The following is a 13,581-nucleotide window of genomic DNA, read 5'->3' on the forward strand; positions in this document are numbered from 1 at the left end:
ATTCTTTCTCCCTTGTCTACTATGTCAGTTTGAAAATTTGTTTGGATTCATTTGTTTGGCTTCCTAACACTTTCCATAAAAAAAAAAAAGAGAAATGCTAGGAGTTCTCCTGATATTCTCTTTGTGTCCTCCTAGTCCTAGGTGTATATTATTTTATAAAAAACAAAAAAAAAAAAGTTTGTTTTATTTCTCCCACTTGATATTTATAAAATAATATACACCTAGGACTGAGAGAATACTAAAAAAATACCAGAAAACTCATAATATTTCCCTTAAAAAAATATATAAAAAACTAAAAACACTTTTTTTTAAAAAAAAACCTAGATTGCTTGATGTATTGAAGACCAAAACTCTTGGAGAGGAAACCGCAGTCATAGGCGGCGTGCGGTGTCAGTGGGACACAAATTCCTCTTTTTCAACTAGCTTTTCAATTACAGAAGAAAGAAAAAAAAAAAAAAAACCATCATTTTAATAAGGGCAAAAATATCTTTATGGTATCTTTATTGAAACTCGAGTGTTCCTCGACTCGGACTCAGTAAGCGAGTTCCGAGTCGAATGTACCATCCGACCCGCTGTAATAAACTTGTCCAAAAAATATGCCCTTAAAAAACAAATAAGGACAAGTGGAGTAAATGGATACTCTCCATTTTGAAATGGAGAATCCTTTTACTGAAGAGAGGCCGTTGTTCTCTCCTATTAGGGCTTTCCCTCACTATCTCTCTCTCTCTCTCTAAACCCCCAATAGCCGCATAGACATCTTCAATGGCAGTTATCAAATCCTAACCAGGTATTTTCGATTCGTTTCGATATTGCAATCTATTATTCGAAACGTCATGTTTTTATTCAGATAAAAAACCTTTTTTTTTTTTGGATTATTAATCGATACAATTTCGTCTTTGCTTTGGTTTATAGGAGCAGCACAAACCCTAATTCTCGCAGCAATTTAAACGACGTATTTTACTCTTTTAGGTAAAATTGAGGAAATAAGGATAGAATTTGGTTGCGATTGGATTCGGATTTGGGGTCCGATCCGATTTAAGCTTTAGATCCGTCAAATGGAGCCTCCGGTGGCGAGATCGAGGGGTCGGCCCAGAAAACGGCCTAAAGAGGATGAAGACAACGGTCTGGGTTCCGACACCAAGAAACTGGCCGTGGAGACGAGACCGGTGGCTCTGGTGGGACGGTACGTGCTGAAGGAATTCGGGGGCAGTGGGATTTTTCTCGGGAAAGTTGTACATTACGATCAGGGGTTGTATAGGGTCAATTACGAGGACGGCGATAGTGAGGACTTGGAGAGCCGCGAGGTTCGAGGGGTTATGCTGGGCGATAATGATTTTGACGAAGATTTGAGTAGAAGGAGGGAGAAACTGGATGTATTAGCATTAAAAATTAGGGCAAAAAATAACAGCGCATCTGAGAAGAAAGCGTTGGCCTTGGTAAATGGAGGGGATAAGATTGAAACATCTACATTGAGTGAGGTAGAAAATAATGGGGGAGAGGTTGAAGGCGATGCCGATTCATCGAGTGATTTGAGTGATTGTGTGAGAGATAGGGATTCGAGGTTTGATGAAGAGACTCCACCTATCCCGCCACCTGAGTTGCCACCTTCTTCGGGAACCATAGGTGTACCGGAGCAGTATGTTTCAAATCTTTTCTCTGTTTATGGTTTCTTGCGGTCGTTTAGTATCCCTCTGTTTTTGAGCCCGTTTACTTTAGATGATTTAGTGGGATCACTTAATTGTTGTGTTGCAAACACGTTGTTGGATTCCATTCATGTCACATTGATGCGTGCGTTGAGGCGTCATCTGGAAACGCAGTCATCGGATGGCTTGGAGCTTGCCTCAAAATGCTTGAGGTACGTGTTTTCATTTCTTTATGTCTTCTGTTGATAAAACGAGTATCTTTAACTTTTACATTAATTTACAGTGAAGTTGTTGTGTCAGAATTTTTGCATGAATAATGTTTGGTGGAATTAACTACTCATAAGTTTTCCTCTTGTCATGTTTAGTAGTAATTTTTTATTCTGCTATGTTTGGTTGCTAAGAAAGATGGGAATAGATTAGGATTTTCAACATCTGGGGTTTTACAAAACTATGTTACATACTTAACTGTGCCTGATGCATCTATTTCATTCAATTGGGTAGTGCATTTTGTTCTTTTAAATCTAGAAGCACTGATCTCGTTAGGTAATAATGCATATGTTATTCTCTCTGTTGGCAAGCAATTGAACAGGTGGATTTTTTATTGATCTGTTTGTTAAAATCAGTGTTGGGATTGGGGTTTCCATTCCTCGAATATCTTAAGTGATTTTGTGAGATGTCCTTTATTTCTCTTCCCACAACTTCCTATTATATTACTTATATTATGAGATATGTTATGACATATAAATATGGTTTGCAATATCATTATATATATATCTATATTTTTATAGTAAAACTACATTGGAAAGATGCTTTTATTGCCAATTTCCACTGTTATTAATTCAGTTCTGTTCCTTTTTTTTTTTCAGGAGCATTGACTGGGGCTTGCTTGATACATTGACTTGGCCTGTTTACTTGGTCTGCTATTTTACAGTCATGGGATACACAAAGGGACCTGAGTGGAAAGGATTTTTTGATGAGGTTTTGGTCAGGGAGTATTATTCCTTACCTGCAGGTAAGAAGTTAATGATTTTGCAAATCCTGTGTGATGATGTCTTAGAGTCTGCTGAGATAAGAGTTGAGATTGACATGCGTGAAGAATCAGAAGTTGGATTAGATTGTGATACAGAAGCAACCCATCCGCCTGAAAACGGGCCTAGAAGAGTCCACCCCAGATATTCCAAAACTTCTGCTTGCAAGGGCTGGGAAGCTATGGAGATTATTGCAGAAACCCACCAGATGAAGTCACTTGGTAACTCAAATTCTTGGGGTTTCAAAGGTACTAAACAGGATTTGGATGCTGCTGATGTTGATGTGGATCGAAATGGTGATGAGTGCCGGCTTTGTGGCATGGATGGGACCTTGCTTTGCTGTGATGGGTGCCCATCAGCATACCACTCAAGGTGTATCGGCGTGATGAAAATGTTTATACCAGAAGGGCCATGGTACTGTCCAGAGTGCACTATTAATAAGATTGGGCCAACTATTGCAATGGGAACATCACTTAAAGGTGCAGAAATATTTGGCATAGATTCATATGAGCGGATCTTCTTGGCTACTTGCAACCACTTACTGGTGTATGTCTTCAACGTCTTTGTTTTAGCCCCATTCCTTATTGTTAATCACATTATACTGAATGTTTGATAAGCCTATTTGTTTGTAGGGGACTCATTATTGTTGTCTAGCTTTGTGAACCACTTGGTTTTTGAACTTTAAGTCCTTGACTGCTCAACTTATCTCAGACTTTTTCTTTAATCCTGTCTTTATGTGTTGCTTTAATTTTCTCCTTATTTTTTGTAATATTTTTAACCCATTTGTTGGCTTACAATTTTAATAATTGCAGGCTTAAGGCATCTATAGCCACAGAACCGTGTTTCAGATATTACAATCAGAATGACATTATAAAAGTCCTGCAAGTTCTTTGTTCATCTGTGCAACATACAGCTTTATACTTGGGGTTGTGTAAGGCAATTTTACAATATTGGTCCATCTCAGAAAGTGTCTTATCGCTTCCAGTGATGAATGAAATGCATATAAACTTAGCAAAAATAAAGGATGATGCAAACTTTTCTACTCTATCGTTGCCTCCTGCCAAGGAAGACCAAAAAGTACATGATATGCTTGAGGCTAAGAACTATGTGTATAATGAAAATCGAAGCAGCGTAGATAATGTGGCTGTATCATGTCTGCAGACCTCGTTGGATAGGACTACTCAGACTGACCTTCCTGAGCCTTGTAGCAGTAGTGACACAAGACAGCGAGAATGCACACTTACGGATATGAAGTTCACTGAGAGGATTAAAATGGACTCAGTCATTGGTTCAGTTAGACAGCAAGCTGATCTGTCTGACTTAACACACCAAAGTATGGTTGACAGATCAGGTGCAGTGGACCTTACTACATGCACCTTCAGAAACAGCAATGGCAATTACAGTGGGCATATGAATGGTATTTGTTTTCCTGTGAATTTGGCCTCTCAAAGAAAAGAAGGTAATCGAGCAGGTTTTGGAAAGTGCGACGGCGATTCAGTTGATGATTTTTTATACTTGGGGTCTTTCCATAAACCTCTGGCTTATATAAATAACTATATGCATGGTGAGTTTGCTGCATCTGCTGCTGCTAGACTGGCTGGTCTTTCATCAGAGGAAATTCAGGTTTCAGACGCACATGCTTCAGAAAATTCTAGGAAAGTTGCTTCTTCCAACAATTTGTTGCAAGCAAAAGCCTTTTCATTAACAGCCTCACGTTTCTTCTGGCCAAGTTCTGAAAAGAAGCTTGTGGAGGTCCCAAGGGAAAGGTGTGGTTGGTGTCTTTCTTGTAAGGCCCCTGTTTCAAGCAAGAGGGGATGCATGTTAAACCATGCTTGCCTGTGCGCCACAAAAGGTGCTATGAAGATCTTTGCCAGCCTTCGTCCCATTAAGAGTGGAGAAGGGAGTCTTGTTAGCATTGCAACATACATTTTGTATATGGAGGAAAGTTTACGTGGTCTGATAGTTGGCCCCTTTCAGAGTGCTAGTTACAGAAAGCAATGGCGTAAACGAGTTGAACTGGCTTCGACTTGTGGGGCATTAAAAGCTCTATTACTTGAAGTAAGTTCTTCTATTTCCTGGTCTACTTCATTATTTGGTGTATATTCTAGTTGGCCTATATCTTTTTTTCCCCTAACTTTTTATTGCTGGTTTTTGAAGGAAAATGTCTGTTTACTTGATTTTCATCTTAAGTGTCCATAATGGTTCTATCGCAATTGATATATAGAATTAGGGGCTAGGGAGCTCAGATAATATGTTTGAGGGGACCAATATAGTTTAGTGTTTGCTTCATAATTCAGAATTTTCTTTCCCGACTCTAATTGTCATTCATGTGTAAGAATGTAATAAGAACATCTTGGGGACCTGTGTATATATTTTGGAGGCCGACTGCATCAGGTTTATGGTGAATTTGTTCTGTCCAACCGTCTACATGCTTTAAAATTACTTAAATTCCACAATTGTGTCATGCAAGCTGATTTTCAAAACGATCTGCTTGATTGTATTCTGAAAATAACCATTTAAAATTAGAAGATGCTTACAATTTTTTGTAGCTCCTTTACCCACTGCCATGAATATGCAAAAGAAGCACCATCGATTAGTTTTGTAGTACCAACTTTCATGGAGCTCAATGTCTTGCTTGTTGGTTTTGAGCCCAAGCACTTACGGGATTTGGCTAAGTGTGCGGGAAGTATGCAGAAGACCTTAAACCACTGAGGAGCTAGCAAGTGCTAAGACTTGAAGTACCAGAAATCTACAAGTTTAAGAAAGTGGAAATGAAAACAATTCTTGTTGAGCAGCCAAAACCCTTCTAAAACATCCTATTTTATGATGTGAAAAGCCTGTTCAGTCTATTGATTTCCTTTAAAAGCTCAGCTGTTCCTCTCCTGCCAGAATATCAGCATAATGTTGCTGTTTCCCGAGCCAGGCTTCATTTAGCTCCAAAATTCCCATGCCAGCTCACTTCACCTTCTTCATTGCGGATGAAAGCCTTCGGTGCACTACAAGTAAAGTGAAAACTAAAGCCGGTGCACTGTGATAAGCTCGATCCCTTACCAATTACCAATGTTCTATCAAGATAAGTTTATTTGTCACTATTAGAATAAAGGGATATTTTTAGCAGGACTATGCTAATTTGTTCATAAATCTAGGCTATTGGTCTTAAGGACTTCTGGCCTATTAGTCTTGTGAGTGGAGTTTATAAGATTATTGCCAAAGTTCTTGCCAATAGATTGATAAGGGTTGTGGAGAAGATTATTTCGAAGCTCCAGAATGCTTTTGTTCAAGGTAGGCAAATCCTTGATTTCGTTCTCATTGCAAGCGATTGTCTGGATGGTAGAATTAGTTTTGGTGTGCCATGGGTGATTTGCAAATTGGATGTTAAGAAGACTTATGATCATGTCAATTGGGATTTCTTACTTTACTTGCTAAGGAGGTATGGTTTCGAGGAGTAATGCTGCTCTTGGATAGCATATTGTATTCCTTCGGTGTGCTTTTTTGTTTTGGTCAATGGCAACCATTTGGTTTCTTCAGTAGCTCTTGTGATTTGAGACAAGGAAATCCTTTATGAGTTTTCTCTTTGTTATTGGTATGGAGGCCTTAAGTAGAATGCTTTCTACAACTGCTAATGGGAGTTCTCTCTCATGCTTTTTGGTGGGGCCTAGGCATTCGGGTTTGGTCAACATTTCACATTTGCAAAACTTTGGGATACTGTGAGTGAAGCCTGGCCACCTTTACTATCTGCGTGCTTCATTTTTATGGTTTGAAGTTGTCTCCAGCTTGAAGATTAACTAGGCCAAGTTGGAATTGGTTTGTGTGGGTAATGTTGAAAATCTTCAAGTCGGAGACAGCTTCAAACCATAAAAATGAAGCACGCAGATTGCAAAGGTGGCTAGGCTTTGCTCCACAGCATGAGTTGACTAGCATTATGAGCTGTGGGGTTTCTTCTTTGCCTTAGAAATATTTTGGTCTTTCGTTGGGGGCATCCTATAAGCCCATATTTATTTGGGATGGTGTCATTGAAAGGATAGAACTATGGTTGGCTAGTTGGAAAATGATGTACTTGTCCAAGGGTGGTAGGGTTACCTGTTTAAAGAGCACAATCTCCAATTAACATACGAATTTCATGTCCCTCTTTCCTATTCTTGCAGGTGTTGCAAACTATATAGAGAGGCTTCATCAAGACTTCTTATGGGGTGGGTTAGACAAAGAGTTCAAATTTCACTTGGTAACTTGATCTAAGGTGTGTTCTCTGTCAATGAGTGAGGGTTGGGGGTTCGAAACTTATTAAAGTTCAATCGTGCTCTCTTGGGAAAATGACTATGGTGCTAATGAGCCTCTCTAGTTGTATGGGGTGGGGTATGTAAGATTATCAGGAAGGGTCGAGGGATGTTCTCAAGTTATATTGGGTTTGAGGTGGGGAATGATGCCAATGTTAGATTTTGGCATGATCTGTGGTGTGAAGACAACGCCCTAAAGGATGCATTCCCTGATTTATATGGTATTGCTTACGCAAAAGATGCTTCCGTAGTAGTTCACTTGGAGTTTTTTGTGTCTCCAATAAGTGGAACATAAACTTTGCTAGAGTGGCTCATGATTGGGAGGTTTATGTCTTTGCCTCGTTCTTCAACTTAGGGTATTCAATGAGAGTGAAACAGGGCAGTGGAGATAAGATTTGTTGGTCCCCCTCCTAGAAAGGATTGTTATTGTTAGCTCTTTATACAATGTCATGGCTTGTAATAATGGCACTCCTTTCCCATGGAAGAGTGTTTGGTGAACTAAGGTCCTTTTGAGGGCGGCCTTTTTTGCTTGGTCATCGGTTGTAGAGAAGATCCTTACCATGGATAACCTTAGGAAGCGACATGTCATTGTGGTCAATAGGTGTTGAATGTGCAAGAAGAATGAGGAGTTTGTGGACCATCTTTTCCTCCATTGTGAGGTTGCTTGTGCATTATGAAATTCTTTTTTAGTCGTTTTGGGTTGTCTTGGGTGGTGCCTAGATGAGTAGTTGACTTGTATATGTGTTGGTGGACTGGTGGTAGCACTCAGAGGAGTTGTTGGCTCTTGCCTCTTGTGGTGTCTTTGGAAGGAAAGGAATGCTCTAAATTTTGAAGACATCAAGAGGACATTGGTAGAGCTTGAGTCCTTTTATACTCTTTATATTTGGACAATTGCGTTTGTAGCTCCTTTGGTGCTTAATTTTTATGATTTTGTTGTTCTTTTTTCTCCTTCTAGCTAGGTGAAGTGTACTTGAGTTTCTACTTTTTGCTTTTAATGATATTATGATTACTTATAAAATAAAAGTGTTCTCTTCCAACATTTTAATTTGTTTCTCCATCGTGTTTAGGGTTTAGGAAAAATGTTTATTCCTTCTTCACTATCCTTGTTTTGAATTTTGATTCAAATCTTCGAAGCTTTATATATATCAGTTAGTACTTTTTTATTTTTTGAACTTCTTAAAGTTGTAAAGTTTTCAAAACCGTTTTTAGTAAACATTTCACAAACTTGAAGTTCGTGCTGGTGTGTTATTACAGTATTGGTGGTGTTCCATTAATTGCAGCCCCCCCCCCCCCCCCCCCCCGCCCCCCCTTTTTTTTTTTTCCTTTTTCCTTTTTAGAGATGGTGTTCTATTGAAAGTGCCTTTATATCTTCTTCGTGGAGTATTATCTTTTGTACTTAGGCTAGTGTGACTAGTGTCTCCCTCTCCCCCTACTGTCAGCTACTTAGTACATTAAGTTGCAATTGCCTTTCATGTACTTGCCGTCCCCTTTTTGTGATGGAACTAATTGTATTTATTTTTGTAACTTGCCCGTAAGAGTATTGGGTAAATGCATGGCATGAAAGTGATCAGGTGCGTGGCTTGGTTTGCATCATAATCTGAACACTAGTTTGTAAAGATCCTGCTAAGCTTCTAACGCTTGTAGCCAAATTTGAGTGCCACTAAAGGATGACTTTGTGAGTTTCAGCAGTAATCAGATGGGCTTTCAGTATTCAAGTTGAATAATTGTTGCTTGCTGCTACATATGCATGTAAATTATTTTTATTTATATATTTATTCTTTTAGGCAAACATCACGCAACTGTGCAATTGACCCATGACCTCACCCTCCACCTCTTGTTTATGGGGAGAAATTTCCATATGGTGCAAATTTCTTTAAAGGCATGTTTGTGCCTGTGGCATCTATAGTTTGGTTGATGGTCTGAGTTTTTCACTTGCAGCTTGAGGAACACATCAACATAATTGCTGTTTCTGGGGACTGGGTTAAGCTGGTGGATGGCTTGTTAGTTGAATCTTCTGTGATTCAAAGTGCTACATCCACCGTTGGAACAACACAGAAACGGGGATTTAGTGGAAGGCGAAATAGGAAACTGTCTGCTGCATCTGAAGTGACAGCTGATGGTTGCCATGACCAAGGTTTCTGCTGGTGGCAAGGTGGGAAGCTGTCGAAGCTTATATTCCAGAGAGCAATTTTGCCCCGCTCAGTAGTCAAAAAAGCAGCTCGTCAATGTAAATAAGACACCCCTAGCTTTTCCCTTCCTGAAAAATAATCCTTGTTGTATTGGTCCTTTTTCTTTTGCCTTTTTCCGTCAATAAGATTATTATTCACTATATATATATATATATATATATATATATATATATATATGTTAGCATTTTTGAATTACAGATTGTTATGAATGTAGGGGAAAGAAAAATATGTACTAATGGTAATATGGCACATTAGGTGGTTGGAGAAAGATTTCTGGGATTGCTTATGCTGATAGTTCTGAGATTCCTAAAAGAAGCAGGCAGTTAGTTTGGAGAGCTGCAGTTGAAATGAGTAAGAATGCATCACAGCTTGCACTTCAGGTTTGTTCTTGTTTTCCTATATTTTGTTGCAACCCCCCTTTTTTTTCCCCTCTCTATTGTTAGCAAATTTTGTAGGTGTTATCATGTTGAAATATCTTTTTAAGTTTGTATTGGAATTTGCATCAGGTCAGATACTTAGACTTTCGATTGAGATGGAGTGATCTTCTTCGTCCTGACCAGAACCTTCAGGATGCAAAAGTCCTAGATTCAGAAGCTTCTACTTTTCGAAATGCTGTCATTTGTGATAAAAAGATTGTTGAAAACAAGATTAGATATGCGGTTGCTTTTGGGAACCAAAAGCATTTTCCTTCACGTGTCATGAAGAATATCATTGAAATAGAGCGAAGTGAAGATGGAAATGACAAGTATTGGTTTTCTGAATCTCGCATTCCTTTGTATTTGATCAAAGAGTATGAAGAAAATGTTGACAAAGTACACTTGGCATCTTTTGAGGAGCCCTCGAATGTCTCATTCAAGTTACAAAGGAGGAGGTTGAGAGCTTCCCATAGAGATATATTTTTCTATCTTACTTGCAAGAGAGACAAATTGGACGTGTGCTCTTGTTCCTCATGTCAGCTGGATGTTTTAATTGGGTAATTATTTTATAATGTTCTATTCTTTTTTCCTTTTTGGTTCTCTACAGCCTACAGAAACTTGGTCCAAGCTCATTAATCTTTTCCTTGGTGTGATCTTCAGGAATGCGGTCAAGTGCAGTACATGCCAAGGTGCATTAACCCAGCCTGAATTTTTTCCTTATATTCAGAATATTTTATTTTGAATTACTAAAATGACCTAACATGTTTTTTTTTTTTTTTACTCTCTTTTCTTTTGGATGCCTTATAATACCCACTTCTAATTTGTGCTGATGTCTATATGAAGAAACATATACTTATATATACATATATACATACATGTGTGTGTGTGTGTGTGTATCGTGTATCAAGTTCTAGTGATGTGTAACATTGAGGAGCAATATCTACATGCAGATGGACAATTAGTAAAACTGTAGTGTATTTTCATTCAAGTAGAACTTGTAAATTGTCATATAAATTCTTGTGGATTTGTGTGTGAAAGTATTCTTTTGAATCTAGTAGGATATAATGTAGTTCTCTCCACAGTTTACGAGTGTTTCCGCCAAATATTTCTAGAATACTTCTGGATTTCACTGTCATCTTTCATGTTGTTTTAGATCTTGCAAAGTTGTATTCTATGAAATTTCTGGACCTGGACCAATAAATCGTATTTAATATTTATGCCATATTGTGGTCAGGTTATTGTCATGAAGGCTGTACCCTACTGTCAACAATTTCCATGAATGATGATGTTGAGTTCTTGATTACGTGCAAGCGCTGTAACCATGCACAGGCTCTTGCTCAAAAAGAAATCAGTAAAGAATCTCCAACCAGTCCTTTGGCATTGCATGGGCGAGAATGTCATAACCTATTGACTGTCCCTAAGGGTGGAAGGCCTCCATGTAATAATCAACCATTAGCATCTGTCAGAAGTCATGATGCTCGTTCTGAGTTGAAACAAGCTAGTTCTGATTCTAGTTTGGCAAATAAAAACCGCCGCAGGCTGTGTTCTTGGGGTATTATATGGAAGAAGAAGAACAGTGAAGACACTGGCATTGATTTCAGGCTTAAAAACATTATTTTAAAGGGCAGTTTGGGTATCCATCAGTTGGAACCTGTTTGTCACTTGTGCCATAAGCCATATAGGTCTGATCTCATGTATATTTGCTGTGAAACTTGCAATAGTAAGTTTGCTCTAGATTATATGTTCTGCATTTTTTTTACTGAAAATGCTCTCTCTCTCTCTCTCTGTCTATTTTTTTGATGCACTGTGTTTGTGGTCATTGGCAGAATGGTACCATGCAGAAGCTGTTGAACTTCAAGAGTCAAAAATTTTTGATGTAGTGGGCTTCAAGTGTTGCCGGTGTCGTAGGATAAGGTCACCAGTGTGTCCTTACACGGACCTTAAAGACAAGCTGCCTGAGGGTAGGAAGACACGTACAAAGGATACAAAGCAAGAACATATTCCGGTGGACTCTGATTTTGGAATGATTTCTGAATTTAGAGAGTATGAAGCTGCCACAGTGTTTCACATGGAGGAAGTTTCTAATCAAGAATCTACAGTGTGCGAACCTGCGACTCCAGTGTTTCCCATGGGGCAAGCTTTAGAACCTTCAGATTGTGAACCTGGTACTCAATTTCCCATGAAGGAAGTGTCAAAACAAGAAAATGATCCTCTTCTTTTCCCTCTTACCAAAGTTGAGCTAATTACAGAGCATAATTCTGAACTGGATATTGAACAGAATACTGCTTCTGGGCCATGGCCACAGAAACTTCCAATCAGAAGGCATGTGAAGCGTGAAGGGGATGTAGATGGTGTATCTGAGAGCAATCTTTATCATGCTGAATTTTCACCACACCTTGAAACAAACTTCTTCCTGGAACCTACAGAGAAAGCATCACCTCCTCAGGCAGAGTGGGATGTTCAAAGCGAGATGATGTTAGACTATGAAGGTTTTAATTATGAAGATATGGAATTTGAACCCCAGACTTACTTCACTGTTACTGAGTTGCTGGCATCTGATGATGTTGGTCCATTCAGCGGGGTTGATGATCCATCTGGGGATTGGTCAGGATGCTTGGATACTTCTAATGACCAACTAGAACCTGCAAATTCTGTAAAGCCTACCGTTAACATGATACATTGTCAGAGGTGTTCACAGACAGAACCAGCTGCTGATCTTTCTTGCTATATTTGTGGGTTAAAGATACACAGAAACTGTTCACCTTGGGATGAGTCATCAATGGAGGCAGAGAGTTGGAGTTGTGGTGATTGCCGTGAGTGGCGGTAGCTGATCTAGTTGGCCTCTTGAGGTTTTGGGTATTTGTTTCCTCGTAGTGACTTTCCAAGGGAGATCTTTTAGGTGAGATGGTCGAATACCGAACCGCATTTGACAATTCATCAATGGGAAAGATCAGAACGGGAAAGTTCATTCTCCTTTCTGTTGAACTAGAGAAATTCTTGTAAATGCTAGGATTGATGTTTCAAAGGCCAGCCGGTTTCTACTACTGGCTGGGGTTGATGAGATGGTTGCTGCTCCCTGATAAAAGTGCTCTTCTTTTTTTTTATCTGACGGATTCAGTTTTTCTCGTTGGGAAGGTTGGAAAAATGGCATTTTATATGGTATATCGGCGGCTTTGATTTGAAGGGAGGAGGGTCGCAAAATTATCATATGAAATGGATAATTTGTTACCAAATCAGATATAGGGAATGCCGTGAATTAACAAGCCACAGATATTTACACTGATCTTGGAAGATAAGCAGGCTTTTTTTTTTGTGCTTGTCTCATTGAATTGTTTGTATAAAGTATAGTTCTATCAATTTTTGCAATCAATCGAAGTTGAGAGACTTCACCTCACCTTTGAAGAGCATGTTTTGGTTTACTTATTAGTTTGAAAGCAACCAACTTCTGGCAATAGGCTTGTAGTGTTATTCGTTGTAAAATGGCATTTCTAGAGCAGTGTGGACGTGGTGTGCTAAATCCATTGGATGACCAAGGGTGTGATTCACCCATCAAGTCATAGGTAGTAAATATTATTTTACAACCCGTGCTGTTTTAAACAAGAAAAATGCAACATATGCTTTTGGACAAATTAATCGATATATAATATGTCAATGGTAATTTTCCGAAAGTAAATGTAGCATTTTTCTTTAAAGAAATGGAGAAAATTTTAAAGCTCCATTAGTTATTGTTGAATTGGCTGGCTAAGGTAATTCGTGTAATTGACAATTACTCATATTTCTTTCATGTAATGTTACAACTTCACACCATTGAATTTCTAAATGTTATTTAATCTTATGCTGTCAGAGGGTGTGAAGCGAATACGATAAAATGAGTGTGGGTATAGATTGATTCTTTTCCTCTGGTAATTAATATGCTGCCTGACGCAGCATTTGGTAGCTCGAGGATTTCTCTCCTCGTAGGTGAGCCATGTTCATCGAGGTCTTATCTCTGTATTTGATCACTTGCAGCACAATGACAACAAAACGCAATG

General features: G+C 38.8%; 1 protein-coding gene across 1 annotated transcript; it reads left to right on the forward strand.

The window, feature by feature from the left end:
- The first annotated feature begins 616 nt into the window (after window positions 1-616).
- LOC132163327 (PHD finger family protein) lies at window positions 617-12,944 on the forward strand. The gene is made up of 10 exons (XM_059573574.2): window positions 617-787; window positions 913-1,855; window positions 2,510-3,217; window positions 3,484-4,729; window positions 8,884-9,172; window positions 9,390-9,514; window positions 9,641-10,107; window positions 10,211-10,239; window positions 10,785-11,270; window positions 11,377-12,944. Exons 2-10 carry the CDS (start codon window positions 1,056-1,058, stop codon window positions 12,375-12,377), a joined length of 5,151 nt encoding a protein of 1,716 aa, XP_059429557.2. The 5' UTR covers window positions 617-787; window positions 913-1,055; the 3' UTR covers window positions 12,378-12,944.
- Window positions 12,945-13,581: the final 637 nt, after the last annotated feature.

The sequence above is a fragment of the Corylus avellana genome, chromosome 8, assembly GCF_965113065.1.
Source record: "Corylus avellana chromosome 8, dhCorAvel1.hap1.2, whole genome shotgun sequence".
NCBI lineage: Eukaryota > Viridiplantae > Streptophyta > Magnoliopsida > Fagales > Betulaceae > Corylus > Corylus avellana.